Source organism: Equus asinus, chromosome 14, assembly GCF_041296235.1.
Source record: "Equus asinus isolate D_3611 breed Donkey chromosome 14, EquAss-T2T_v2, whole genome shotgun sequence".
Classification (NCBI taxonomy): domain Eukaryota; kingdom Metazoa; phylum Chordata; class Mammalia; order Perissodactyla; family Equidae; genus Equus; species Equus asinus.
The window spans coordinates 2177845-2205194 of record NC_091803.1 but is presented as its reverse complement, the minus strand read 5'-3'; the positions used below and the strand labels follow the sequence as shown (position 1 = coordinate 2205194).

Sequence of the window (27350 nt, the reverse complement as noted above, 5' to 3'; positions counted from 1 at the left end):
AGAGCTCAGGGTGAGGGAGTTGGAAGCCACTGTGGTAGGAGGAAGGAGACCCTTGGGCCGCTGTGGCTCTGGAGGTGCATGATGTCCTGGCCTGGTGGCCCAGCCCCCGTGCTGCTGGGAGCTGGCCTGAAGGGAGAGAGGAGAGCAGGAGTGGGCAGATCCAGGGGTCCAGAGGCAGACTGGCCCCCAGCCCGGCCCCTCTGGGTTTGTATGCAAAGCTGGGCTGGGTAGAAAATGAAGCCACTCCATGTGCTTGTGAAATAAGAGCAAAGGAAGCGTGTCTCCCAGCAGATAGGGTTGTAGCCAGACCCCAGCATGGAGCTCTGTGGGGGCCCTGGCTGGTCCCCGTCCCGCCTCCGCTCTGTGGCCCCAGGGAGCAGCACGACTCCGCTGTCTGGAGAGGGCCCTCCTCAGAGTTAAGGATTCCCCCTCGGCACCGCTGAGGATGTGGCCCAGGATGCTCCTGGGAGGAGGAGGGGTCCAGACCAGTGTCCCGGGGACGGTTCAGCCTGCACGGAGCAGGTGCATAGCCTCCACGGATGGGAGGACGGGGCTCTCTGTCCGTGGGAAGCGGGTGAGGAGGTAGGGCGGGAGGGCTGTGCATTGCCCGGGCCTGCAGCCACAGCAGGAGAAGCGGTGGGCGCCTGCCTCTGCGTTTGGCACCATGCTTGTCACGGGAGACGGTGTTCCAGGCAGGGTCCTTCCTCTGCTGGACGCTCCCTCCGTGGTGGGGTTCGCAGTGGCCTTCTTCACAGGTCTCACGTTGCTGAATCCGCCCTCAGGGACAGTCACAGCCCAGCACCTGGTGCTGGCGGGAGGACAGTTGGGCGATCTCTTCAGGCAGGCTCAGCAGGCGCTCCCTCCTGTGCTTAGGCTGGAGCCACGCAGGCGCTTGGGGCCAGGCCGCCTCAGCGCAGCCCTGACCACATTCCCTGTGGCGCCTCCCGCGTCCTGCGTTCCTTCCTTCGCTCAGACTTTGCTTGTGTCTCCGCTGAGCTTATCTCCTCTCTTGTTGCCTTTCCACCCCCTCCAACCCGCTCTGAACACGCCTTGCTTCTTGAGCGCGGCCATTCTGGCTGCTGGAGAAGGCTTAGCGTGCGTTACAGCGTTTCTTCTTTCTTTCAGAAGGCAAAAAAGAAAAGTTTCCGCAAACCTCCACCTCCATCACCAAGTAAGTATGGCCAGCCCGCCGTCCCCGCAGCTCCCACATTTAACCTGGAAAATGGTTTTTAGAACCGTCCTTCCCTGGTGTCCTGGCAGAAAGACCGAGGATGTTTTCTCCTTTGAGCCCTTGGGATCATTGAGACACGACACTTCGCCAGTTGGCTCCATTTGTGTTGGGATCTCGGGAGCACACGCTCCTGGGGTCCCCGCCTTCCCCGTCGTCCCAGTGGTCCTGGTGGGAGGAGGCCGGCCCGAGGGCTGAGGCTCCTGAGTGGCCCCTGTGGGCTGAGCCTCCCGCAGTCACTGCCTCTGGGCCTTAGTGTTTGTTCTCTCTCTCCCGCTGTCTCATCACTTCCCTCTTCAGGACGCTCCTCAAGGCCAGGCCTTCTGTTAAGCTCAGGCTCGTGCCTTGAGATCAGAGCTGCTCCTCTGGGCACTGTACTGAGACGGTGTAGATGTTCCAAGACCAGCTGGAAAGTTGGGTTTTTTTCCTTTGGGGATGCCCTGGGCTTATTTTGCTGGCAGGATTCTTCGGTTGCCTGCCCTCAGCAGGAGGAGGGCGGCTCCGTCCGTGGCCCTGGTCAAGCAGGCGGCTGCCCGTCAGGGAGGACGTGGCAGGAGTGGATCTACTCAGTTCGGGCTGTGGTAACATAGATGGGGCAGCTTCTGAACAGCAGACTTTTACTTCTCACCATTCTGGAGGCCTGGTGCTAGTCCTGTTGGATTCTGGGGTTGTTCCTCTTGGGTTGCAGACAGGCACCTCCTCGTTTATCTCACGTGGTGGAGGGGATGAGACAGCTCTGTGGCTCACTTTTAAAGGGGCACTAATCCCATTGTGTGGTCCCCACCCCATGGCCTAGTCACCCCGAAAGACGCATCTTCTAATACTGTCACATTGGGAGTTAGGTTTCAACAGACGGACTTTGGGGGATACACCCATTCAGTCTGTAACAGGTGGGGTTAGTCCAGACGGCCGCCCCTGTTCTAACATTGCTCCAGTGCACGGTGACCCATGTGTGAATTTCACGCTGGTGAATGTCTGTGTGACAAACTTTAAATCCTAGATTGGCTTCCTTTTGCTCCCCAGAAACCTGTGGCCCTCCCTGATGTCATCATATATGCATATATGTATGATTTTATATACATATATACTTCAGACATATTATGTCGAATATATGACACGCTCAGAGAATACAAATGAGCTTTCATAGTAGGGCAAGAAGAGCATAATTAGATAAATTCCTGCAAAGAAAAGAAAGCGAGTTTTGTATTACAAATAAATATAAACATTAGAAAGAAATCATCTAGAACTTGGACTTTGGATAGCCTTGCTCTCCTTCCAGGGAGAAAATTGAGAATCGATATAAGGAAAAGGTGTGGGTGTTTGTGTTATAAATCTTCTCATTTTAGAACCATTTTGTTTAAGTCCTTCTTGGCTAGAAAGTACCTGAGGTAAATATTAGACCATCTTGCTCTCGTTGGAAGTCAGGCATTTCAAGTATTGAAGAGAGCAATAATCAGATTCTTTTTATCTTGATTTCTGTAAATGTCAGAATTGGGTCTGATGTAATTTTGAACGGCCAGAACCCCAGAGTGTTGCAAACTCGAGAGGTGCGCTGTGACTCAGTGCCTGTGCCCTCTGCCCCCAGCCGTGCTGGGCAGCCGTCCCCTCCTGAGCGAGTGCCCTGGGGGCTCTTTGCATGTGGCTCGCTCAGCCCTCTCAGACTGGCTCAGATGTCACTTCCTCGGGTCGCACCCCGTCACCTGCTCCTGTCACGTCCTTCATGAGGCTTGTTCAGCAGGGGTTCTCTCTGGGTTTCTTTGCCGCCAGAGCAGGGACCGCGTCTGTCCTGTCCACTTCATAAGTGTGTTTCTTTAGTGCCTAATCGAGTTCCACGTGGGTTTGAAGTTTCCAGAGTGTCCTGAGATTTTTAGTCCTCCCCGCGCTCTGGGGAGGACGAGGCAGGCGGTGGCGCCTCCGCTCTTTCAGGGTTTCCTGTTTCTAAGGCAGTGTCCGTCACCAGTATATTTCGTTCTTCCTTCTTCCTTCCCAGCTTTTATCCACGTGCATGCATGTTTTCCTGAAGATTCTCACTATTCATTGATAAATCACATACATTTAGGAGGGAAATATCATTTGTGGGTCTTTTTTTCTGATCACGGATTTACTTTTATAAGTGAGCTCTTCCGTGGATCTTTAAAATTTGCAGGGCCTCCAGAATGTCCCGGGAGTGGGTACTGCAGTCCTGGGGGGGTGCAAATGCGCCAGAGTCTGATGTGTCTTTATTCCCTCATCTAAATTATAATGGGAAATTTTCCATACATTTTGAAGCCATGGAGAAACTTAGAAATTAAAAACATTAAGTATATTAGACTTAGATTTTGAAGGTCTTCTACAGATATAAATTTCTTTGCTATTTAAGAAATATAAGCATGTTTTGTGAACAACTTAGTTTTCACATAAATTTGTCACATTTTACATAATTAAGGAGCTGAAATCCCAGATTGAAAAATGATTTTAAAACATTTCCCTCATTTTGATGACAAAATCAAAAGTGCTCTGGAAAGGTGTAATTTTTTTCTCATTTCTTCCAGATCGGTTACATGTTAAGTTCTAACATTATTACTTATGTCCGTATGTAGCAACATGAAAAATGTTTACAGCGTTAAGTACAAAGGATACAGAATTGTGTGTTCATTATGACCGTGACGATGTAAAAATATGTATGGAATTGAAAACTGAATGGGAAATTAAATATTATAGTATTGGTAGAATTTTGGATTCATGTTTTTAAATAAATTTCCTATTATGTTATTTCTTTATAATAAAACTTAAAAGACAAGTGTAAGTATATATATATCATATGACAGTGTATATAGGTATAATGTATATCATAACTGTATCTTTTATTCTTGTCAGAATGTTTTTATCTGGAGTCGTGATGCTCTCGTGACTATTTTGTTTTGCTGTTTTTGTCTTTCCAAAGCACATGTGTTGAGAGGGTGTTGATATTTTGCACCTCTAAAACCATTTATTGGCTTTTTAGAGTCACCTTATCACTCTAAGCCGAGAAAAGTGGCATCCTGGAGGTCTCTGAGGACAGCAACGAGCATGCCTCTTGGTAACAGAATGTCGTTGACCCCACAGACGCTGTGGCTGGGAAGCTCAAAGCAAGGTATGTGGCTGCTTCAGCAGAAACCTTTCCTGCCCCGAGGGGGGTTTTAGAAATTGCGGGTGGTGGTTTGAAGGAGAGTTTTTAAGAGATGTTGTGTGGATGACAATGTTTTTGATCTTCTCAAAGACATCGAGCTCATAGCTTTTACATAACGTGCCAGTGTGGTTCCTGACGGTCCATGTGTGTGACACTACGCTCTGGGCCTTCTGCTGTCTTAGCACTGCTGGCAGGGGTGTGTTGGAGGCAGCTCCTACCGGCTTGCAAGAGCCACTTGTTACATTTTTAGGAATTTTGTGAGCTAGTCGATATCACACTGGCAGCTTGCACTTGGACATCGTGGGAACTGTTTATACCATGGAAATGGGCAAATGCTGTCGATCTGGGCTTTCTTTCTGAGAGCTGGTGGTTGAACATTTGTCAGCACCCTGCTGATGGCCACTGTCAGCTGGTTGACTGAAGCTGTCTTCAACCTCGGAAGATCGGTATTAGAGACAAAACCTGCCGTTGTATTTGCTTGTGCCTGTCATATTAAATCCATGCACATTCAAACCAGGAGGTCTGACCCCACCCCTGAAATCAGAGCTCAGCTTGGAGCACGCATGGACCAGCCCTCCCCGCAGCACCCCCGACTATCTGACAGAAGCTTTGAGAAGGAGGAGGTCAGACCTCAGGCGTTCTGCCAGCAATGGTGAGCACGTTGATGGTGACAAAGCCGTGGCTAAGGAAAAGCGTTGGGACTCCAGGGTGTCCTTTGAGAAAGTGAGACTTCAGGCTTCCTGTGCTAGCTCCATCGGTGGAGATTGTGGAGTGTCCTGAGGACAGTGACTCTGAAAGTCCATTCTGCCCTCCCAGAAAGTGGCTTTCCTAATGTGCACGGTGACATCTTCCCAGGCTTCAATTGTGCCTCCCTCCCTAAACTTAGAGTCTTGTTTAAGTTCGCCATGTAAACAATACTAGAAATGAAATGAAAATTGCAAATAATCACACCAAAAAGAATGGGTTTGTTTTCATGTTCCCGTCTTCCCCTCTGGCCTTTAGCCCTATGCTTTCACTGCTCTTCCTGCAGCCCTCTGTAGGAAGCGTGGGGAAACCTTGTCACTGTCCCCCGAGTTGACCACCTTACTGTGCTCACAGGCTAAGGGCTCTATTTGGGGCTTCAATGTTTGAGAGTCCCAATATGTTAGGCAGCCGTTGAAACCAGAGGCCACTGCGCTGCCGGACCCGGGAATGGGCGTGTCCTCCGCTGTGAGCGCTGGCTGGCTGTGTTTGCTGTTCAGATCCGCACATAGCGCTTCTCCTTTGGACGCCCTTCTGCAGTCCTTTTGCTGCAATGAAGCCCTGTGTTAACGTCTTTCAGTTTTCTCTTGCTTCATCTTTCTACATCACTACTATTTTTAGTTTCCTTACTTTTTGGAAAAGTATTGTGATCAAGCTAAAAAGGTTGAAATATTTTTACTCTTCTTTCTTAAAAGGAAAATTTTATTAACTTCCAGGTGTTCGTTAAGGTGTAGCGAAGAATTTTTTCAGCTTTTCAGATAATCTTTTAAGGGGTTTGTGTGTCTTCCTCCAGGTCACGTTCCTGGGACCCTTGTCTACCGAGAGAAGGAAGACATGTATGATGAGATCATTGAGCTGAAGAAGGTATCTTTCTCTCTGCTCTTTGCTGATCTGAAATAGTGCAGGCTTTCTACAACAATGGGTGGGAAGGGCAGTATCTTTGCTGGGATGTGTCCGTGTGGAAAGAACATGAGCTTTAAAGAGACACCTGAGTTGAAACACTGGCCGAGGCCTTAGGAGCTGGGGGACCCTGGTTAAAGCGAGGCCTCGCACCAGCTTGTGAGAGGCCTCAACGAAGTTTAGACTCATCTGTGCTCTGCTTCCCCAGTGTGGTGGAGGACACTGGGGAAGGACGGGATTAACTTAAGAGTCCCTTTGCACCCTGAGGCTTGACTTTATGACAAGGCCATTTGGTGTCATTATTATCAATAATCTCCGTTTGTGTGATTTGTTAGTGTTAACAGGACATTTCACGTACCTTGTCTCAGTCGATCTCTATAGGAGCTCTGTGCGATAGGTTTCAACTATTATCTGGTGATGATCTTAAGACTGAGAGAGATTAGTAGTCTGTCCAAGGTTAACCAGTAGCGGGACCAGGATTTCCATCAAGGTCGTCTGCCTCCCAGGGGCAAGGCTCTTTTTGCTACCCCCTGCTGTCTCCTGCTCCCTAGAGTGCAGACTGCATTGAGGTAGATTACCGTCAACCTCATCACCTCCACCACCACCACCGTTATCCCCACACTGGTGTTGAATATCCATACATATTCTTGTGCCCTGCAGAGATGACCGGGGTTCATTCCCTTCCGTAATGTTAGTCTGTTTATGGACATGCTGTCTGTGCCAACTGGGCTGCGTCTGGAGGACTGTGGTCCTTCTGGGCACCAGAGGTTAAGCAGGACATTGGCAGTCAGCATGCCCAGAGCATGGCGAGGAGTCGGAAGCCATCTCACCTGAGGATCACAGGGAGAAACTGGGCAGCTGCTACAGGCCCCTGGGTACAAGATGCAGCCCTTCTCTGTCGGTCCAGAGAGGATGCTCAGATCTTAGGTAGGACCAAAAGAATGGTCACCACAGGAGCTGTCTAGCAGTGAAGTGCCGCCTGATGAGTCAGTACACGCCCTTTCCCATAGATTTTAAACAGATGTTGGTTGACTATCCGGGATATTGTAGACAGAATTTTTATTTTGGTTGGGAGACTACTAAATAAACTCTGAGAGTCCCTGAAACTGAATAATCCCCGCCGAAGGACTCTTGGAAGCAGTCTTCTTGGGGCTAGAAATGAGGCTCTGGGTAAAGTTATATTGACTTTATTCAAACTTACCATCGTGGGTTTCTGGATAAAATCAGCTGAGGCGTCTAAATTCAGAGAGAAGAGAAATTTATTTTCAGTACTCTGTGGCTCTGGGATCTTGAGCATCAGAGTAGTTTTTTTTTATGGCAAAGCGATGCCTCAGTTTCCTATTGAAGAATGGGGATGATGATAGTACGGTTTCATAGGGTTGCTGTGGGGATTCAGTAGAGTAACCCGAAAAGTCTTTAGTACAGTGCCTGACGTACAGGAAAAGGTCACTGAGTGTAGATCATTTGCAAAAAACTTATTTTGAAATAATTATAGATTCCCAGGAAGTTTCAACAATAGTACAGAGAGGTCCCTTGGACTTTTCACCCAACCTCCCCCAATGGTTGCATCTTACATAACTACAGCGCAGTAGCAAAACCAGGAGACGGACATTGGTACAATGTGCGTGTGTAGTTCTGTGTCATGTTGCCACCTGTGTAGATTCCTGTGACCACCGCTGCTATCAAGACACAGAACTCCATCCACAAAGATCTCTCTCATGCTTCTCCTTCACGGTCAAGCTCAGCTCCCTCCCCTCTAACATCCCTAGCTCCTGGCAACCACTGATTGTTCCCTCCATCGCTATAATTTTGACATCTCGATAATATTATATAAATGGAATCATACAGTATGTGACCTTTTGAGGCTGGCTTTTTCCACTCATCAGAATGCCCCAAGACACATCGATGTTGTTTCATGTTTCAGTAGTTCTCTCTTCCCAGCACTGCTGTAGCTGTGTCCTACAAATTTTGACATGTTGTCTTTTTTTGATGTATTCTTCACTTTAAGACTCTTTGACTCATAATTATTTGGAATTGTATTGTTTAGTGTCTCAGAATTTAAAGTTTTCTGGTTATTTTTGTTGCTGACTTCTAGTTTGAGTCCATTGTGGCCACAGAACACACTCTATATAATCTCATCTCTTTTAAATCTGTTGAGGTCTGCTGTATGGCCCTGGGTGTGGTCCGTCTTTGTATGCATTCCGTGGGCATTTGAAGAGAAGGGCTGTTCCGTTGTTGGGTGGCGTGTTCTGTAATGGCAGTTAGGCCCTGTTGGTTGATGGTGGTGTTGAGTTCTTCTGTATGCTTGCTGATTTTCTGTCTAGCTGTTTCATCAGTTATCAAGAAAAGGGATGTTGAAGTCTCCAACTATAATGGATTTTTCTATTTCCCCTTTCAGTTCCATCAATTTTTCCACATATTTTCACATATTTTACAGCTCTGTTATTTGGTGAACACACATTTAGGATTGCTGTCTTCTTGGTGGATTGACCTTTATAGTCAATATATAATGTCCTTCTCTGTCCTGGTAATCTCCTATTCTCTAAGTCTGCTTTATCTGACATTACTATACCCACTCCTGCTTTCTTTTGATTAATGTTTTGATGACATCTCTTTTTCCCTCCGTTTATTTTTGACTTAACCTGTCTTATTATGTTTAAAATAAGCCTCTTCTAGACAGCATATGGTTGGATCATGATTTTTAATCTGCTTTGCCAATCTCTGTCTTCTAACAGGTTTGTTTAGATCATTTACATTTAATATAATTCTTGCTATGTCTCCCATTTTATTTTGTGCGTGTGTGGCCGCATTACCGCTAGGCAGGGAAAGTCCTGGCCCTCCAGTCGGCTCCTCTGACAACCCGCCTCCTCCTCAGTGAGGTGGAGGCACAGTGCCTGCTGCAGCCTGGCCGGTCGAGGTCCAGGCTGCCCACTCAGCCTTTGCTGCAGGGGTGGGGCCCCGGTGTTTTCCGTGGTGTTTGCCTGGGATGCAGCAGTTACTGTCTGTAAGTTTTCTACCTTCTTAGGCTGCCCCTTTCCTGCTGGAGAGAGGAGGCTTTCCTTGTCTGTGCGCATTGGCTTGTCCAGGCCGTTGGCTTCTCCAGCACCCAGTCCAGGATATAGGAGGCGAAAGAGACCTGGAGGAACTCTCTGCACATTGTTCCTTGAGTCCTGAGGTCCCTTGCTAGCCTGCCTTCTTCTCTCTACCTTTCTGAGTCTTCTTATGTTTGTTCTACGCACAGTGTCCAAGGTTTTGAGCTGTGCTGAGCAGCGTGAATAGGGAAAAGTGAATGTGCTCCATATTTCCCAAAGCAAATTCCCATGGTTAGACTTCTTGTCTTTCCCAATGACTGTGCACCAACTAACTTATTCATTGCATGCTCATCAAGTGCCAGGAATCTCTCCTGCCCGGTAGGGACGCTGGCGTTCTTGCCAAGTGTGGATATGTGGCTGACATGCAGGCCTCCCTTGGTGGGACACGCACTTTGAATTGTCTTTCCAGTGGTGGGAGCTGGTTTTGCTCAGACACTGTCTCCCTTCTGAGCATGAGTCCTTGAAAGGAGAAGGATGTTTCCAAGATACCTGGCTGGTTAGGATGCAGGCAGATGCTGGAAGCCAGTTAGCTATGGCACAGCAGACCCCTGTGGGCGTTACCCAGCCGGGGCTGTGAGCACTGTTTTAACCTCGTGCTTTTCAGGCTGTGGGGCTCACAGGCTGGGGAGAAGCTTTTTCAGGTGAGGACATTGCAAACGATAATTAAAAATGCCCTACCATCACCGTTTGATGAAAGGACTAGATAAGTCCAAATAGTAGGAAGGATATAATTTCAAAGTACAGCATAGTTGTAGAAAGTGAATAAACTTAGTTTTGCGAAAACTGACTACATAGTCTTTTTCTTCTCAATTCACCACAGATTGCTGAAAAACTGGTCCGCAGATGAATATTGGGGAACCACTGCCCTGACCAACTAGGCCTTAGTTGACAATAAGAATTTTAAATGGACATTAGCCTTTGATGAGTTTTAGTGATCTGTGGTGTGACAGGAATGGGCTTTCTCCTGTGGACATGGAGAATATGTGACATTGGCACCTTCCGGAGTTGCTGTTGACGGTGTGGATTTATAGAGCAGTGTTTCTCCCTGGGGGTACCGTTGGCATGTTGGGTGGCAGAGTTCTTAGTTGGGTGAGATGGTCCTGCACCTAACAGGGCATTGACCCACCTAATCCCCACCCACTAGATGCCAGTAGGGCCTTTCAGTGCCCCTTACTGTGACATCCAGACCTCCTCATCCCACCGCACACGCAGTGTCCTGATTGGGGACCAGGCAGCTCTTGAAATTCTTCTCCAACTCCGTTTCATCTGGATGTTTGTGTGTACACTTTGTGTGTGCATGGGTGTGTGTGTGTGTGTGGTCCTTTTTTCCTTCAGTCGTTACACATGCAGAAGAGTGACGTGGACCTGATGAGGACGAAGCTTCGGCGCCTGGAAGAGGAGAACAGCCGAAAGGACCGGCAGATAGAGCAGCTTTTGGATCCGTCCCGAGTAAGTTGCTGGCTGGGCGGTGGTGGTGGTGCCCCCGCAGGAGGCGTGGGAGCCACAGGCTCCCCTCCTCGGACTAACGGGGGCGGCGGGGGGCTGAACTGCCTATTGTCTTCATGTCTCCATCCACTCACCACAGGGCACGGATTTTGTTCGGACTCTGGCAGAGAAAAGGCCTGATACCGGCTGGGTGAGTATAATCTCCAGCGAGACAGGCAAGCTTCCCACTGAAACCTGGCTTTAGACGCACCCCGCGGGAGAGATGCCTCTTCTCCACCGCACTCTTACAAGAGGAGGAGCAGCTGTGGAGACAGCTCCAAACTGCCCACCCGCTCTCCACGGAGCCGCGGGGCCTGCAGAAGACGCCTCAGGGCTGGCAGGGGAGTGGGAGAGGCTGAGCAGGCCTGCCCTGATTGCCCCAAGGGCAAAAATGCGTTGTAGAAAAAGTAGTCATTGGGGGACTTCCCCTTCGTGCCTGAAAACACCATCCTTAGCAAGAGGCGCTGACGTACAACAGAGAAACGAAGCAGGAACAGAATAAAGACCTTAAAACACCTACGGATACCTCTCCTATATTATTTAATAACTCGTAACACATCGAATGGAACAAAATGATGGAAAATGGAGCCATTATATGATTAATGCTGTGGCAATAAACTATAGCAGTTGGAGAAAAAGGTACCACAATAAACCTCATATGAGTCAAGGAAGTACATTTTTTTAAAAAAATATGAAATGCTGAAAGAAAACTGGAAAGGATACGATTTTGAGATTATTGAACACAAAGAATAAAATAACATTAATGATACGATTAATGGATTTGATAGCATAAAATTAAAATTTATGATAAAATCCCCTAAGCCTGCGATGGATATCGGATCATGTAGTGGGGAGGCGGAGGACATTTTGATCAATACAAGAGGATTTTCTCTCCAGAATGTATGGCGACTCCATACCAATCCATCAAGAAGAAAGCATTCTCTCTGAATAAACGATCAAAGCCTGGTTCTGTGCTCAGGACAGCGCAAAGTGCGTACTTAACTGCTTGAGAAGGAACCAGTGTGTTTCCACAAGAAAAGTTTTCAGATAATAGCAACTCTTAAATGTTGTGGAGTTGTAAAGTTTGCACATGTACATAGTCTCATTTGATTTCTCGTAATAGGGACTTCAACGCTCATTTTTAAAATCGGGAAACTGAGGCTAAGAGGTTCGCCCAGGTTGGGTTCGTATAAATGACGGTAGCTCTGAAGGCCGGGATGGTGTCTGTCTCCATCCCCGTCGTTCCTCTAGCAGTGAATACTTGAGGGACAGCCCCATCCTGAACTCCTGTGCAAAATAGACACACACGATGATGGGCAGGGCTGAGGAAACACGGCATCCTCAGAACTCAGTCGTTGCCTCGTAAGTTGTTCTGACCGTGCCCAGCATTCGTCTGACACTGCTCGTTTTAGGACTATGTCTCAAGGAAAAAATCCCGGACAAAAAGCCTCTGGCACAGGATATTTATAGCTGCTCAATTTGGGGGGAATTGAGAAGCCATTCAAATTGGAATACCGCTACATCAAATATGGTTAGAAAAAACTTTTTAAAAAAAGAGTGTAAAACAGTACAGCTATGTTCAGAAATATCTACATGATTAATTTGGGTGAGGAGGTAGAATTCTGTAAATAATGGGCTCTTTGTATCTTTGTTGTTCTGATCCTGTGCGTGTTTTTTTTTTATCAAAGTTGATTGAAAGTAGAAATTCCAGATGACAGGGCACATGCAGTTTTCATTCTAATACCATGGCCAAACCGCCCTTCACAGCGGCTGTGTCCTGGGATTGGACATGTCTGCTTGTCACCACATGTGCTCAGGAAACATCGGGCCACGTGCACAAGGAGGACCGGCCGAGGTTTCTATGAGGGAGTGGTTGTGATAGCAAAGACGGGTCACGACTTAAACGTCTGTCGTGGAAGAGCGAGCCACTGCAGCGGGTCTGTTCGTCCTTTGGAGGAAGAGCGTAGGCATACCATACCGGAACTAGCAGGCGTGGCCACCGAGGCGGCTTGTCGATTGGAAGAGACAAGTTGCAGAATGATATGTGTGGTCGGGTACCATTTATGCAAACAATGCTGCCCCTTCAGGGGCATGCGTGCCCACATGCATGCCTAGAATAAGGTCTAGAGAATGCACAGTGAGTGGACCCCAATATTAGTGGAGAGGGGTAAGGTCAGAGAGTATACTTTCATCTATAGTGTTTTAAGGGTTTTTTTTACAGGAAACATATTGGTGTATTACTGATATAATTTTAAATTACCTTAAAACCCAATGAAAAAGTAGTTTGGCTATTTAAAAAGAGAGAAAGGGATGTTCTTCCAGGAACAGAGGGTATTATCTCCCACAGTGATACACTAACAGAGAGAAGGGAGAGATGAGGGAGTGAGCGGGTGAGGGAGGTGCAGGGCCTCCCCAGGACCTCGCCAGGCCTCTGTCCAGCTGTGCGCTGCCTCCCAGGGGAGTGCTGTGGACTGAGTTGTGGGCCAGGTGAGGGTTGTGATTCTCCTATCTGGCTTCCTCGACAGTAACTGGTGAAGTGTCTTGTCCATTCATTCTACCGAGCATGGAAGTGATGGAGGGAAGATGGCAGCTTTCGGGCATGCAGACCGTGGCTGCGTGCTGCCCCCTGGCACAGCTCCCCTCCCCGCGCTGTGCGCTGAGTAGGCAGGACGGTGGGCTCGCTCTTTGCTGCGCCTGTGCCCTAGAAGAGAAGCCAGCCTTAAATGGGGGGGCGGGGGGGGGGTGTTAAGGACAAGAGCGCTCCGATGGGATGACATGCGGGGGCTGCCAGATCAGCTGGTAGGGGGCACCTCACCCAGCCTGGGGACAGGACAGTCTGAGTCTCCGGAGGGCGAGGAAGGCCGCAGACGTGGAAATGGTCAACCTGAAGTGGTGGTGTTCTCTTGGCAGGTCGTTAATGGGCTAAAGCAGAGGATTCTCAAGCTGGAGCAGCAGTGCAAGGAGAAGGACAACGCTATCAAGTATGGAGACGTTGGGGGGCTGGCTGTGGGCCGTGGGCTCCAGGGGGCGCCTAGGCCTCGCCCACCTCAGTTGGCCGGGCTGACAAGCGCGCCCCTCGTCCTGCCTGTGATTTCAGTATCAGTATCTGCTCTGTTTTCTCAGACCACGGCGTTAGTTCCCACCGCCGTCCTCTGTTCCACGTCCCTAGTCCCAGCTTCATCTTCCTACCAAAAAAACGAAAGTAAATATTAGCCGCCTCTTCCCGATGTCACTAAGGAACGGAATTTTCCTTTGGCCTTTCCTGTTCCGGTGACGTTTAAGAAATGCTTTCTGCCCTTAGTCCTCTGTGGATTCCTTTTTTCTCTGGTAGGACGTGTGTGGGTCTCGATGCTGCCCTGGTGCCCAGACCTGTCCCCAGCTCTTCTCCGTCCTGCACGCTCCTGGGCTGGCTTTGATGCGGCCGCACAGATCTCTTTCCTGTCGCTTTAGTGCAGAGGGAGGGTCTTTCCTAGCTGTGATTGAGTTTATTTAAGGAAATCTGAGGTTCTGCTTTCTGTTGCCCCACATCTCCTCTTTATACAAAGTTCCCCCCTCCTTTGCTTCTTGCTGAAATTGTCGATTTAAACAGTTTTTATTTGCTGATTTCTTCTTTCAGAATCCCGAACTCTGTCCTTTACTTTCATTTCTCTGCTAGAGCTTGTGTACCTAAAGTCTGTTAACCGTGAGAACAGGACAAGGGGAGAAAATGACTCTTTCCTTTGTAAAACCGTCCTTCCCACCTACCCCCGAAGATGGCCTGTCCTCTCCGCCCCTGAGGTCTTTCTTCACGATTGCCCCAGTTTTTTAAGGGCAGCCTCTTATTTAGTAAAGCATGTCTGTAAGGAGCCTGTTACCTCACCCTGGAAAGTAGCTGGTCCAACATGGAGGACGCCCTGTGGTGTGAGGAATTCCCTTGTCAGGCCCGGAACGAGTCCTGTGCAAGGCCCCCAGCCAGCCGAGGGCCGACTCAGGCTTCCCTGCCCAGCGCGGTTCTCCTGCAAAGCCCTTCCTCTGATGGTCTAGAAACAGTCTTACCCTTGTTCTGCCCTCGGGAACGCTGGCACTGCCATGTTAACTCTGAACTTGGGTTTTTAGCAAACTGCAGACTGATATAAAGACCACTAACTTGGAAGAGATGAGGATTGCCATGGAGACGTATTACGAGGAGGTGTGTGCTGTCTGCCCAGTGGGGGCCTCGGGGTTGGAGGGTGTGGCTAGGGGCAGCTGCTGACCTGGGCCACGGCCCGGCTGTGCTGTGGGCACCCTGCCCTCCTGTTTCGTCTTCCCCTGCACGTGCATCACAGCCACTGAGTGCTTGCTTCCCTCCACTGGGCAGAAATCGGGAGTCTGGTTACAGTTTTGTCAGAGGAGGGTCTGCCTGCTCACTTTGTATTTTAATGCGTTTCCATTTGTTACCTGCAGATTCACCGTCTCCAGACTCTGTTGGCAACTTCTGAACCTACGGGAAAAAAGTACGGTTTCTCCTTTGGGAGCCCTGTCCCCTGTGTTGTCCTCGTGTTCAGCTGCTCTAGAGGCAGCACAGTCACTCCCTGGAGGCCGTGTCCGGTGCCCTCAGCTCGAGCAGCACCGGCCCGCGCCTGTGTCCTTGATGGGGGAGTGGCCACGTGTCTGGCTGGGGTGTCACAGATGTGCCCTCCTCACGGCCGTGTGCTGACTGCCCCCGGCACGTTCAGTGCTTGTGCTTTAAGCGTTCACACTGCTTAACAGCCTCCAGCTTAGGATTAGAAAACACTGTTTTTCAAAGCAGATCTTCCTTCTCGGAAGACGTTTAATACCAAGTACAAGCTCATTTTGCCAAATCAGTTTATGAGGAGAGACATCATGGTTTCCTTATGGCATAGATTTCCCTGATCCCCTTCCTGAACCATCTCAGGCTTTCAACACACCATGGAAGGAGCGACCCCTTTCCATGGATTTGGGCGCATAGCTGGTCTGCAGTAGATTCCTGACGTTTGTCGAGTGTTTACACTCTGCCAGGCCTGGTCTGCCCTTTTTTCCTCTTCCCTCGGTAGTTTCAAGTGCGTTGGCAAATTTTTCCTGTAAAGGGCCGGTAGTAATTATGGTCCATTTTCGTTATTCGCAGCAGTGGTGTCCTTAAAGTCTCTGCGAGTCCTGAATTGGCAAATACTGAAGCGCTGCGCCTGGGGGTCCGGGGTCAGGTTCCCATGAGCCTCTGGCCACCACATTCTTGTCAGCGGTCAATACATAACCTTTGTACGTGTGTTTCTGTTAAACACACCTTGTGAGGTTTATGTTGTTAACTCATTGACATTGGACTCGCACCCACAGCGCTGTGACTCAGGCCTGAGAGAGGCTCGTCTGACACGCGTGTTTTCTCCATGAGGCCCATCCCAGCCTTCTCACACTCAGGAGCTCCAGCCCGCGCTCCAGCACCATGCGGGAGCGCCGTTTTATTTACTTATTTTTTTACTTATTTTATTGAGGTCATATTGGCTTATAACCCTGTATAATTTCAGGTGTACATTCTCATATGTCAGCTTCCGTATAGACTGCATCGTGCTCACCACCAATAGTCTAGTTTTTCTCTGTCACTGTACATATGTTTGGGGGCCACTTTAAACAGCGAAATCACCAAAATCACAAAAACGTGAAAAGCATGCACTAAATAGATGGTGAAAACGACACTTGTTGACAGTGCAGTAGCTGGAATTAGAAGCCGGAGCGGTGCATTTTCAGCCTCAGCCGGGAATGTGCCCAGCAGGCGACTCCAGTTCTTTGCCACTCTGCCCACATTCACGAGTGACCAGGAGAGTGCCACATGTGTTGATTAGGAGGTTACAGGTTCACTTTAGCAAGTAGGTGAATTTGCAAATATGGAATCAGTGAATAATGAGGATCAACTATCTTAGACTGTGTGGGATGAGAGACAAAATCAAAACTATTAGATAGGTACTTATGTAACAAGAGAGAAAATAAATTTCCTTAGATTTCTTAGTGATAGAATTTAAAATATATTACTGGTAAGTGAATACAATATTTTGTTATGCAGGTTTACTAACGAGAAGAATGGAGTTCTGTTTTGGGGGATAACACTTTGCTTATTTGGGGTTCAAAGTTCGTGTTCCCTATTCAACTGCAAATATTCACCTACAGAAACCACTCTGAGCCATGGACAGGCGCCCCAGGCCCTCATGTGCCCACTCCTCACTGAAGACGTTTGTGAAGCCAGTTAAGAGCCCCAAACCTTAGCTGCTTGGTTTTGTTGTCCCTAGGCCTCCAGTGGAGAAGAAAATCGGCCTGAAAAGGCAGAAGAAGATGAGCAGCGCCCTCCTGAGCTTGTCCCGGAGCGTCCAGGAGCTCACGGAGGAGAACCAGAGCCTGAAGGAGGACCTGGACCGCGTGCTGAGCAGCTCCCCCACCGTCTCCAAGACAAAGGGTATCTGCCCGAGAGCCACCCAAGGAGGGAGACACGAGGAGAGAGGTGGCGTCTCTTGTTCTTGGAGGGAAGACGTGGGGTAGCGGCCATGGGGGATCGTGGCCCTTCCTTCCTCCCAACCCCCAGGGCCCTGTTGCGTTGGCCACAGCCGCGGGTACAGCCCGCTGGGCAACGCTGCTGGAAGCGTAGTGAGCACCTGCTGCATGCCACTCTGCTCTGGGTGCTGGAGACAGAGCAGTGGAGGAGAGCGTGCAGCCTCCCTCGTGGAGGTGACACCATCGCAGGGAGGGCGAGGAGAAGCCAGCGGGTACAGTGTGGGTCAGGTGGGAATGAGTGCTATGGAGCCAGTTAAAGGAGGGCAGGAGGCAGCAGCTCAGGGCAGTGGCATGCACCTGTGAGTGGGTCTTCAGGGAAGGCCCCACCGAGACAGTGACAGCCGCGCACAGTCTGAGAGAGCTGAGGGACAGCCGTGCTGATGGCCGGGGGAAGGGCACTCCAGGCCCCATGTGTGCCCGGCATGTTTGAGGACCAGCAAGGTGGCCCCTGTGCCCAGCGTGGGGAAGCAGTGGAGAGTGGCAGCAATGAAGACAGAGAAGCGGTGGGCCAGATGGAGTGTAGGGCCTTGAAGGCCACTCCAGAACCAGGGGTTTGAGCAAAGGTGAGAAGCGTCTGCCTTGTTCTTGGAGACCTTGCTTCTGTGCCCAGTGGACTGTGTAGCAAAGGGGCCTGGAAGACGAAAGCTTTTGTGGTGGCCTCGAGGAGCTGCTGGTGGCCGGGACCAAGTGGTCCCACAGTGGTGAGAGGTTCCAGGTGCGTCTTGGAGATCAGGTGTCGCCTGTGAGAAAAGGGAGGAGACAGGCTCCAAGGTCTTTATCTGAGCAGCTGCAGGGACCAGTGTGGGGAGAGGGGCCAGGGCAAGTCTGTGGTGGGTCACAGATGTCAGGGGGAGGCTGGACGTATCAATGAGTCAGGGCAGAGGCCCCTCGTGGGCAGCAGTGAACACGTGACCCAGGTGAGATTCACATCACCTCGGGAGTGAGCAGAGAAGAGCCAAAGAGGGGACCAAGGGGCTAGGAGGTGACAGGAGTGGCCAGCGAGGCGGCCAGTAGAGCCAGGGGCGTGTGGGGCCTGATAGCCCGGCGAGGGGAGCATGGGACGGAAGGAGCAGGGCGGGTGTGCTGCCGTTCAGGAGGATGAAGACTCGGAGTAAGCTTTAGAGTCGGCAGGGTCAGGTCATGGGCGACCTTGAGAAGAACCATCTTAATGGGCTGGTGGGGCCAAGCCCACCCGGGGTAGAATCTGGACAGCATGTCACACTGAGGCCTCCAGAGACCACTCGTGTTGACGGCTCCGCAGAGGCAGGGAACTGAGGCCCCTTCACTGCGAGAGGCACCCAGATCGCAGGAGCCTGCCAGGCGTGGTCTTCCGGCTTTGCTGTGGCTCCACGGGCTGTGCCAGCCTGCGAAGGGGAGGCTCTCAGGCTGGTGGTCCAGGCTGGGGGCTCTGTGGAGGTGGTTGTACAGCGTGTCTTAAAATCCCGTTGCTTCCACTAGGTTACATGGAGTGGAGTAAGCCCCGGCTGCTTCGACGGATCTCGGAGCTGGAAAAAGTGAGTCACACGCCTCTCAGCGTCACCTCCCTCATTCGGGACCTGCCCACGCTTCAGGAGTAGCTGGAGACTTAGAAAGTGGGGACAGAAACAAGGGGCTTTGCTCGTAGGACTGAGGGAGGTCGCACTGAATGTGGGAGCGTGCCCGGCTGCCAGACGGCGCACAGCACAGCTGGCAAGGGAGGCACCTCGCCGTGCAGACGAGCTGAGAGTCACGGCCTGCCATCCCTCGTGTCACTGACGGCAAAGCCGTCGCACGACGCAGCGTCGGACTTCCGCGTGTAGCTGTGGGTGGATGCCAATGTAGAGGGACCATAGAGCCTTTCAGAAATCCAGCCGGACACACACCCGTGGGCTGTTTACAGCCAGTCACTTACCAGACTCTTCTCTCCAAAACTCTGCTTGTCCACACTTCGCCAACCGCAAAGTTGGGGCATTCCCATTTCCTCACCTGCCCCGTGTGAATTTGAAACAGGTAGTCAGTCTGCTTCTGCTGAAGGTGGGTGGAGGTGTCGACTCCTGCTGAGTAGATGGTGAAAAGTTGGGGCTGTCACGTCGTCGTTCGGCTGAGCAGAGTGAACCTGGAGGGGACTTTTTTTTTTTTTAACCAGTAAACCAAATTATTTATTTCTCTTAATTTTTTTAACTCTTGTTAAGTCATATTCATCAATTCCCATGTAGCCCATCTTAAAGTTAATACCAAAAATACTCAAATATAGAGCAACATCTACAGGTTTTAAAATGTGGGATATTATTAATTAACGCTGTCTGACAAATTCAGCGTAATTGAAAATAACCAGTGGAGACATTTTTTAAAAATTAATTTCACATAGGTACAAAGCAGAAAGTTTATCTAAATTGTGGATATTTTAAGCAAAAAGCCCGTTAGGAGAGAAAGACCCCCAGAGGTGGTCCAGACGCCCTGTGGGGCAGTGCTTTTCCAGTCCCCGTGGGAATCTGAGGGTGCTCGGTGTCTCCTAGCCAGCCAGCTGGCTTATCATATAAGACCGAAAGCATAGGGTGAAAATTCCAGAAATTCTGGGGAAATAATAGGGTCCGTGAGCAAGAAGTAAAGTAGTTTATGACGTCTCCTCCCCGCACGCCCTTTGCTCTCAGGGTTGTTAGTGGCCCTGCCACGTCCTGCCCCAGCTGGGGTCTGCGCTCTCCTGCTCAAGTGCAAGAGAAGTGTGCTGGGTAGGGCGCTCCTCCACTGCCCGCAGAACCCTGAGGCAGGAGAATCGTCCCCAGGTTTCTCAGGTCACACAGAGCCTTTCCCATCCCCTTGCCTGAGATGAGTTTCCCGTTGGTCAGCGTCTCTTTTCTGGGTTCCATAAACAGAAGGTGAAGTAAGAAATAACATCTAACAGATGCCTATGTTGCCCCCAGAAAATAAGTTTGATGGAAAGCCCAAAGTCTCCCGCTTCGGAAGTGGTCCAGGCAGGCTTCCCGGCTGACTCTTCGTCCAGCTCCACCGTGCACAGGCAGCCGCGATCCGACCGCCAGGAGGAGGGCGAGCGTCTCCGGGGGGCCGTGAAAAGTCTGAAGGGCGAGCGGAATGCCCTGCAAAGCCAGCTGCAGGAGAAAGAGTACGTGGGCTGAGGCGTCTCCTGAGGGGCTGCTTTCTGTTGACGTGTACTGTCGCTAGTGTGAACTGGAGAAAGACGCTCAGCTCAGAGTAGTGATTGCAAGTATTTTTATATGATTCTAAGACTTCTTATATTTTGGTTCTGAAATAAAGGCAGCTTTAGTGGTAAAAAGGAGACATTAATTGGCCATATTATGTAATTAAAAGAGTATGGGGGCTGCCATTTAAATCTCTTTATGTTGAATTCCAGAGGTATTTCCAAATTCTTTTTTAGAGAAGAATGGACTCTCATTGATTTGTGTAACATAGGCCATCAATTAGATCTTATGCAGAGTGGTTTAAAGATTCAGTAATATGCTTATGACATTACATCTGTATATCAAATAAGACATAAATGCTGTGAAGTATTCAGTGTGACTCTAAGAATGAAAAGCTAAGCCGCAAGAATTTGCTTATCCACTGTTTGTTCTCCAGTGTCTTGATCTGTAGCCCACTTCGAATGCACCTGTCTCCTTCCCTCACTGTTTATTTGTGGCTTCTCTAGTCGCAGTCCTGTCATGAGTAAGCTAAACCCATGCATTCCTGAGGTGGTGTTTCTCTCTCAGACTTGCTACTCAGAGTGTGGCCTGGGAAGCCAGCAGCCTCAGCATCACCTGGGAGCTGGTTGGAGATGCAGAGCCTCAGGCCCCGCCCACCTGGGAGCTGGTTGGAGATGCAGAGCCTCAGGCCCCGCCCACCTGGGAGCTGGTTAGAGAGGCAGAGCCTCGGGCCCCGCCCACCTGGGAGCTGGTTGGAGATGCAGAGCCTCAGGCCCCACCCACCTGGGAGCTGGTTGGAGATGCAGAGCCTCAGGCGGGCCCAGATCTGAGTCTGAGTCTGCAGCTGAGACCCCCTGGTAGCTCAGGGCGGTGTGGGTCTGAGAAGGCCTCACCAGCTGACTCCTGGCCTCAGTTCTGCTGCCTTCTGTTTATAGGCAAATCCCCTCACACTCCACCGTTCTTTCACCGCCAGTCAAAGTCTACTACAGCATCTACGTGAATTGATAGATTCTTGTAAAAACTAGTATTTCATGAAGAATTTTAAAAATTAGGCTAGTCATTTTGAAAAGTAAGTAAGTTCTGTGATTATCTCTCAAGCTATCACATGGCATGGTGATAGTTTCCATTTATTGAGCCCTGACTAGGTGACAGGGACCCTGCTAAACGCAGGGTTTTATCTCCTTCACATGGAGATTAACGGGACCTTGAAACGTTAGGTCACCACACAGTAAGCAGTGGGACTGAGATGCAGGCAGAGGTCTCGTTTTAAAGCTACGTCCTTGGCCACGTGTCACCCGGGTCATCCCCACCCCTACCCCGTGCTGCCATCCGTCCAGGCCTCAGCTCAGGCACACCTCCGATTTCCCGGCCCCGGACAGTCGCTGGCCCCCAGCAGGGGCTCAGTAAACACCTGAAGGAAGGCCCGCCTGGGCGTCGGGACTCGCGGGTCTGTGCTTGGTTCTGTGTAGTTACAAGAAGTGCCTTTCCTTATCCTCTGCCCCTGTCGTCTGTCCACCATCATAAGCGAGGATGTTGGACTGCGTTATTTCTCTGAAAGCTCTTCCTGCTGTGTGACGCTTGGCGTAACTGTGATCTTTTGTTTAATGAACTTGAAATGTCTCTGGTTCTGTATGTTCAGGTTGGAAGTGAAGCAGCTGCTTCAGACAAAGGCTGACTTACAGAAGGAGCTGGAAAACATGAAGGAAGGTGAGAAGGAGAGAAGAGAAAGAGAGGAGGCTTTGAGGTGAGTGAACCGAGAGTCAGAGTTTTTAGGGGACACACGCAGTCCCACGCTCTTCCTGCCGCCCCTGCTACCCTCCCCTCCGTTCTCAGCAGCCTCTGGAGTGGTCTTTACAGCACTCCAGCCTGACTAAGGCACTCCTCTTGCTGAAATCTTTCAGTGCCTTTTTGTTTCCTTCTGAGTCAAAATCCAAACTCTGGGGAAAGGTTCTTCATAATGAGGCCAGTGTTTGTCTCTCTAGCGTTACGGCCAACTCCTCCGTGTGCATCCTCCACCCCAGCCGTGTCCACTGTGGGCGATCTCAGCCTGCACCCTGGTTCCACACCTCTGCTCCAGACTCAGCCCAGCTGTCAGTTCCCTCCTCGGGATGGTTGCCTCCTGCACTCCTTAACGTCATCCCTTCACAATAGCCAAAAAGTGGAAACCACCCAAACGTCCATCAGCTGAGGAATAGATAAAACACTGAAGTGTATCCATACAAAGGAATGAGGGTCTGACCCTACAACACAGATGGACCTCGGAAACCTTAGGCTCAGTGAAGGAAACCAAAGGCAAAGGCCTCCTATCGTGTGGTACTGAAATGTCCAGCGCAGACAAACCCATAGAGAGAGAAAGACTAGTGGCTGCCACGGGGTAGGGGAGGGGAAATGGGGAGTGACTGACAGGTATGGGGCTTCTTTTTGGGGTGATAGAAATATTCTGGAATTAGGTAGTATTGATGGTTGCACGACATTGTGGATATACCAAAAACTACTTGTTGACTTTAGAATAGTGAATTTTATGTTATATGAATTTCATCTCCATTAAAAAAATACCCAAAATAGTAGATTAGAAATCTGAGCAGAAATATTTAGCACTCAGAATAATTAGTAAGATACAGATTACTGAAATGAATGTTATTTTCAGGAAAAGTGTGACTAGGTTTTGTCAGAAGGCTAGAATTAAGGTAAGTCAGAAAGGCAGGTACACAGTGAAGACTTCTTTCTACTTTGCCTTTAAAATCTGTAGCAAGGACATAAGTTGTGTTTCCTTCCATTCACATTGCTTGTTGAAAACCCCAAATGAGACCTCACTGCTCGTCATTCAGGCACTCAGTATATTTTCGGTTCTTACCAGGGGCCGGAGTGGCGCTTGGCCCTAGGAACCCCGAGTCCCTGCCCTTGGGGAGCTCCAGGCCAACGAGGCGAGCGGAGACAGCGCTGTCCTGCAGCGGGGTCCCTGGGGCCGTGCCCAGGTGCAGTGGGTGGTGTACCCCACAGTGCTCTGGGCAAGGTGTCCCTGCCACCTCTGCAGGCTGCCCTCCCTGCTGTCGCATGTGGACGTCTCACAGTGTGATGACCAGTCAGGGGTCATCTTTTCCCTTCCCACTTTAGAGAGGAAATTCAGACACTTACCAAGAAGTTTCAAGAGCTGGTAGAACTCAAGAAAGAAGAGAAAGACGACACCCCGGAAGTCACTCCTGAGGTATGGTGGGTGTTTTCCGCCTCCCGTTCAGGCATGGTGGCCGCGCAGCCAAGCCGTGCTGGCGCTGACGGTTTACATACCCAGGGTTTTTCCAGACCCCGGCACTCACGGTCCGGTTTCCTTTGATCATCACACTCGGTTTCTGTGAATTGTGTGTTTTGAATCCCAGAGTTCTGGGCGCATCGATTGTCAGTTAACTGACTTTGGAACTAGTATTCACATCTTGGATATTTAAACTGGTGAGTGAAGATCTTCCCAAAACTTCAAATATACAAAAAGTTTACCCCAGGGGGGCTGTCCGTTAGCAGGTGAGGAGGAGTTCGAGAGGGCCTTGGGGGGAAGGGACGGCACGAGCACTCAGTGAGGACCTCCTGTGCCCGCCCTGTGTGCTGGGGGAATGCGACACTGACACAGGCCTGGCGGGTGGTACTTGCCGTGGCCGGGCGCATCTCGTGCCCTCTGCTCCTGCCTGGGCGTGGCACGGGTTTCGGCGTGGAATGAAACGGCCCCTTCCCTCTGCAGGACCTTGGGCAGCTGAGAGGCAAGTCTAGGCAGACTGTGCTCCTGTCCCTGTCCCCTCGCTCCCTCCATTTATATGGACATGAAGGTGGTCTTTGTGGCCGTGAGGGGTTCCCCTGGCACCTCCCTGGAGGTCCCCACTGGCCCAGTGCTACCTGCACTTGGAATTCTGATGGCTAGAATGCACCTCCTCACTAATCCTTTTTTCCAGTTAATGGATTCTTCAGATGGCAGATAAAGTCTGATATCTGCTAACACGAAAAACAAGTAACAGAAGTATTAGAACCCCGTGGCTGCAGTTTGCTCCACGAGGAGCCTATGCGTGGATGTGTGATAGGTAAAACCAGCTTGGTATGCGGTGTGTCTGCAACGAGCGCCTGTTAGAGGTGGGGGAGTCTATGCAGCAGCCTCGCTGCGGTCCCTTTCCTGTGACCCTCTTTCTGCTCGAGAAAGATTGGAGTCGCACCTGGGGAATCCACCAGGATGGCGGGTCTTTACCCAGCACACGTTTTAGCCAACAAGTTGTGTGGCTTCAGAAAGCAACGTACTGTTTCTGCTGCGTCTTACTGTAGCAAGTGGCCTGAAGAGGCTGCTGTTGGCGACCAGGAGGAGGGGCCTTGTCAGGCCGCACAGCTGAGGTATCTGCTGATGGTCGAAAATAAAAGAGTTTTGTTTTTAGACTCTGGATTGGCTTCCCTCTTCCAAGGTGGGCTTGTTTAGCTGGAGTCTTAATTTTAAGGCCAGTTCTTTTAGCGTGACACCACGTGTCCTTCAGCTCTAGTACCAGCGGGGAGAAGAGAGGAGCTAAAAGTTAGGGAATTTGGAGGAGCTGAGGAGCACATCTGTAATTACAAGTTGAGACAAACCACAGCACTACCGAGTAGGCAGAAGAAAGGCGGTTTTCATGGTGCATGGTAGCTGGTGCCCCCGGGCATTGTACAGTGGCCCTGATCTCGCATGTCCTGCTGGCCAGGCGTGAGGATTGGACAGTGTGAGTCCATCTCAGTCCCCTCGGAAACTACTTTTGCTGTTCAGTACAGTAACTTTTTGTGTTATCTGTGTGGCTGCATTTCCGTGGCGGTTTGTCCAGTGCTTTGGTTAATGTCCTGAGTCCTGCAGAGTCACTGTCCCAGTGTCTGTGTGACGGTCACTTTTCAGGACCCCCCTGCTTACCAGAATGCCTGCAGTCTGCCCCAGGTGGGTGCGACGCCAGGGCATGGTCCTTGCCCCGCTGACAGTACGGGCATGTCCTGTGGCAGGGCTGTGCTTGTGTGTCTTCTCTAGCCACCACGTCCCTTTTGGGCGTGCAGAGTCTGCCTTCCCAGTGGGGCGCTCACGGGGCACCGGCTGTGACGCATCTACCTCAGGTTGTCCCGACCCCTGGGAGGAACCCGACGTAAGAACATGCAGGTGTTTCTGCTGATATTTAAAGCTTTCTACTCAAAGTCCTATATCCCTTAGGGAGAAAAAATATCTTGCACATCCAACAGGACTGGAAATACTGGCTTTGCGTATGGAATTCATCTGGTTCTCGAAGACTCCTCCCTCTCTTTGGCCTGTCAGGTTTTCTGCAGACCCTCAAAACGGAAGGAAAACAAGTGTGTCCCATTGTCTTATCAGCATGTTGATTTGGAGGCAGAAGAGGTCGTCTTAGCACTGATTTCCTCCTGCTGCACTAACTGGGCACAAATTGAGTCAGGAAATGACCCAGGTGTAGGTGCCTGTCGCATCCGGTCACGCTCACTGGCCGCTTGGAAGGGCCCGGTGCGATGCTGCGGGGTCCCCTCCTTGCGTCGAGCACGTTTCCCGCAGAGTTTGCCGCTTTCTCTGTTCATTTCAGGCGTTTGGGACGTGGGTCCTCCGCTAACTCAGTGCCAGGCAGAGAGGCGTGTCAGAGAGAGCCTGAGGAGTCCTTTCTTCAAGAAGTGCATCCTCGGTCAGCCCTCCCTTCCTCCTGAGGGCAGCCCGAGGAGGTTTGCTTGGTGTCAAAGTTACACTAGGTGTTTATTTTCTCATCTTATACAACCTTGAGATTATGTGTGCAGTAGATGACAGGGACCAATCTTGGATCCCAAGGTTCCTGCCATTCATTCAGGGCGGGCCGGAGGAAGGAAGCCGTGACTGCGCAGGCTCTCAGTCCGCGGGCGGTCACTGCGGCCTTGCCCACGGCTGCACTGGGCCCGTGAGGGGAGACCCAGGCGTGCGTGGTGGCACGGCTCGTCTGTGGAGCGTCTGCAGCTGCTGCAGAGGGTAGAATGGATCTCCACTGACTGCCTGGGAGAGAGGCCTGTGACCGATGGCTTGACAAAACAAATCCCTCTTGCCCCAAAGAAGTTCATAGCGTTAATCACCTTTATTAGGAAGAAACATACGTAGAAAAATGTCTGGAAGGATTACCAAAATATGGCTGTTTCTGTGGGGGGGTGGATCACGAGTGCTTCTTTACTTTCTCTTAGTACTGTCTGAATTTTTTGTAATAAGCATTATTAGCTCTGAGTTTTTGCTGCATGAAGAGCATTTCCATTTTAAAGAAAAAGTAAAAAGGGACGAATTAGGAAGACTCCTGTTCTGATGGGGGCGGCTCTCAGCGAGCGGCTGTGAGCCCTTAGTTGTAGGTTTCAGTGCGGTGATCTGAGTCGTTTTCAACAGTTGCTTCCAGGAATGCGTGTGTATCTCAACATGTGAAGTTCTTTCAGCTGTGTGCCTCGATCGGTTGGAGTAAACGTTCCCTTGTCTTCTCAGAGACTGATTTTACCTGTTTTGCTCACACTGGCATGTGGGGACAGACTGTCTCTCCCCAGTGGGGCAGGTCTGGAGATGTGTTAGGATTGGGGAAGGAGACAGGCCCTCCTCAGGCTAACAGAGCCGGGACGTCAAGGCTGAGCCGCGGGAACCTTGGCAGGAAGTAGCGCTGTGAGCAGCCTGACGAGATTGGCGACGACAACGGCCGGCCCGGGGACACCATGGCCTCGTCGGTGGGCGGACCACCTAGGCTGGGTGTCCTGGGCCTGTGATAGTTTCAGAGCTCACCAGGGGAGGATTTTTATCAGATGCCTGTCTCTCCGTGAGGGGTTTCTCCAGCCCTGTGCCTCCACCGAGCTTGAATTTCTGAGAAAAATAGTCAAATATTTTGATTTTTATTGAGAGGTACCCTTGTAGATAATAAATTTGGCCCCTTACGTGGTAGAAATCAGTGTTATTTTGATGGTCACAATAGGAATTCTCGCTTCTTTCTACCTTAAAAACCAAGTTAGAAATCTATTGCCTTTAATCTCAGAAGTCCTGTTTTGGTGACACAGTGTTAGACTAAAAAAGGACCCCCAGAGGGCAGATGATTCTTGCAGTAATGTACCGATGGTTCTGAGCTTAGGAAGGGTGCGAC

At 50.4% G+C, this 27350-nt stretch overlaps 1 protein-coding gene across 26 annotated transcripts in view; it reads left to right on the top strand.

Moving 5' to 3' along the window:
* IQCE (IQ motif containing E) overlaps nucleotides 1-27350 on the top strand; it is a 46645-nt gene that overhangs the window by 6026 nt on the left and 13269 nt on the right. For 10 of the 26 annotated variants that reach the window (XR_011494045.1, XR_011494043.1, XR_011494044.1 and 7 more), the window contains 14 exons: nucleotides 1126-1171; nucleotides 4212-4340; nucleotides 4894-5028; nucleotides 5911-5981; nucleotides 10445-10558; nucleotides 10695-10745; nucleotides 13505-13575; nucleotides 14690-14762; nucleotides 15017-15066; nucleotides 16849-17057; nucleotides 18566-18621; nucleotides 20008-20207; nucleotides 21884-21988; nucleotides 23359-23449. Coding sequence is in view for 19 of the 26 variants with exons in the window: in XM_044747562.2 (XP_044603497.2) it covers nucleotides 1126-1171; nucleotides 4212-4340; nucleotides 4894-5028; nucleotides 5911-5981; nucleotides 10445-10558; nucleotides 10695-10745; nucleotides 13505-13575; nucleotides 14690-14762; nucleotides 15017-15066; nucleotides 16849-17057; nucleotides 18566-18621; nucleotides 20008-20207; nucleotides 21884-21988; nucleotides 23359-23449 (1401 nt within the window). In the remaining 7 variants the exon portion in view is untranslated. The remainder of the gene's footprint in view (nucleotides 1-1125; nucleotides 1172-4211; nucleotides 4341-4893; nucleotides 5029-5910; nucleotides 5982-10444; nucleotides 10559-10694; nucleotides 10746-13504; nucleotides 13576-14689; nucleotides 14763-15016; nucleotides 15067-16848; nucleotides 17058-18565; nucleotides 18622-20007; nucleotides 20208-21883; nucleotides 21989-23358; nucleotides 23450-27350) is intronic. The other 16 variants (XR_011494047.1, XM_070484115.1, XM_070484121.1 and 13 more) reach the window with 10 other exon arrangements.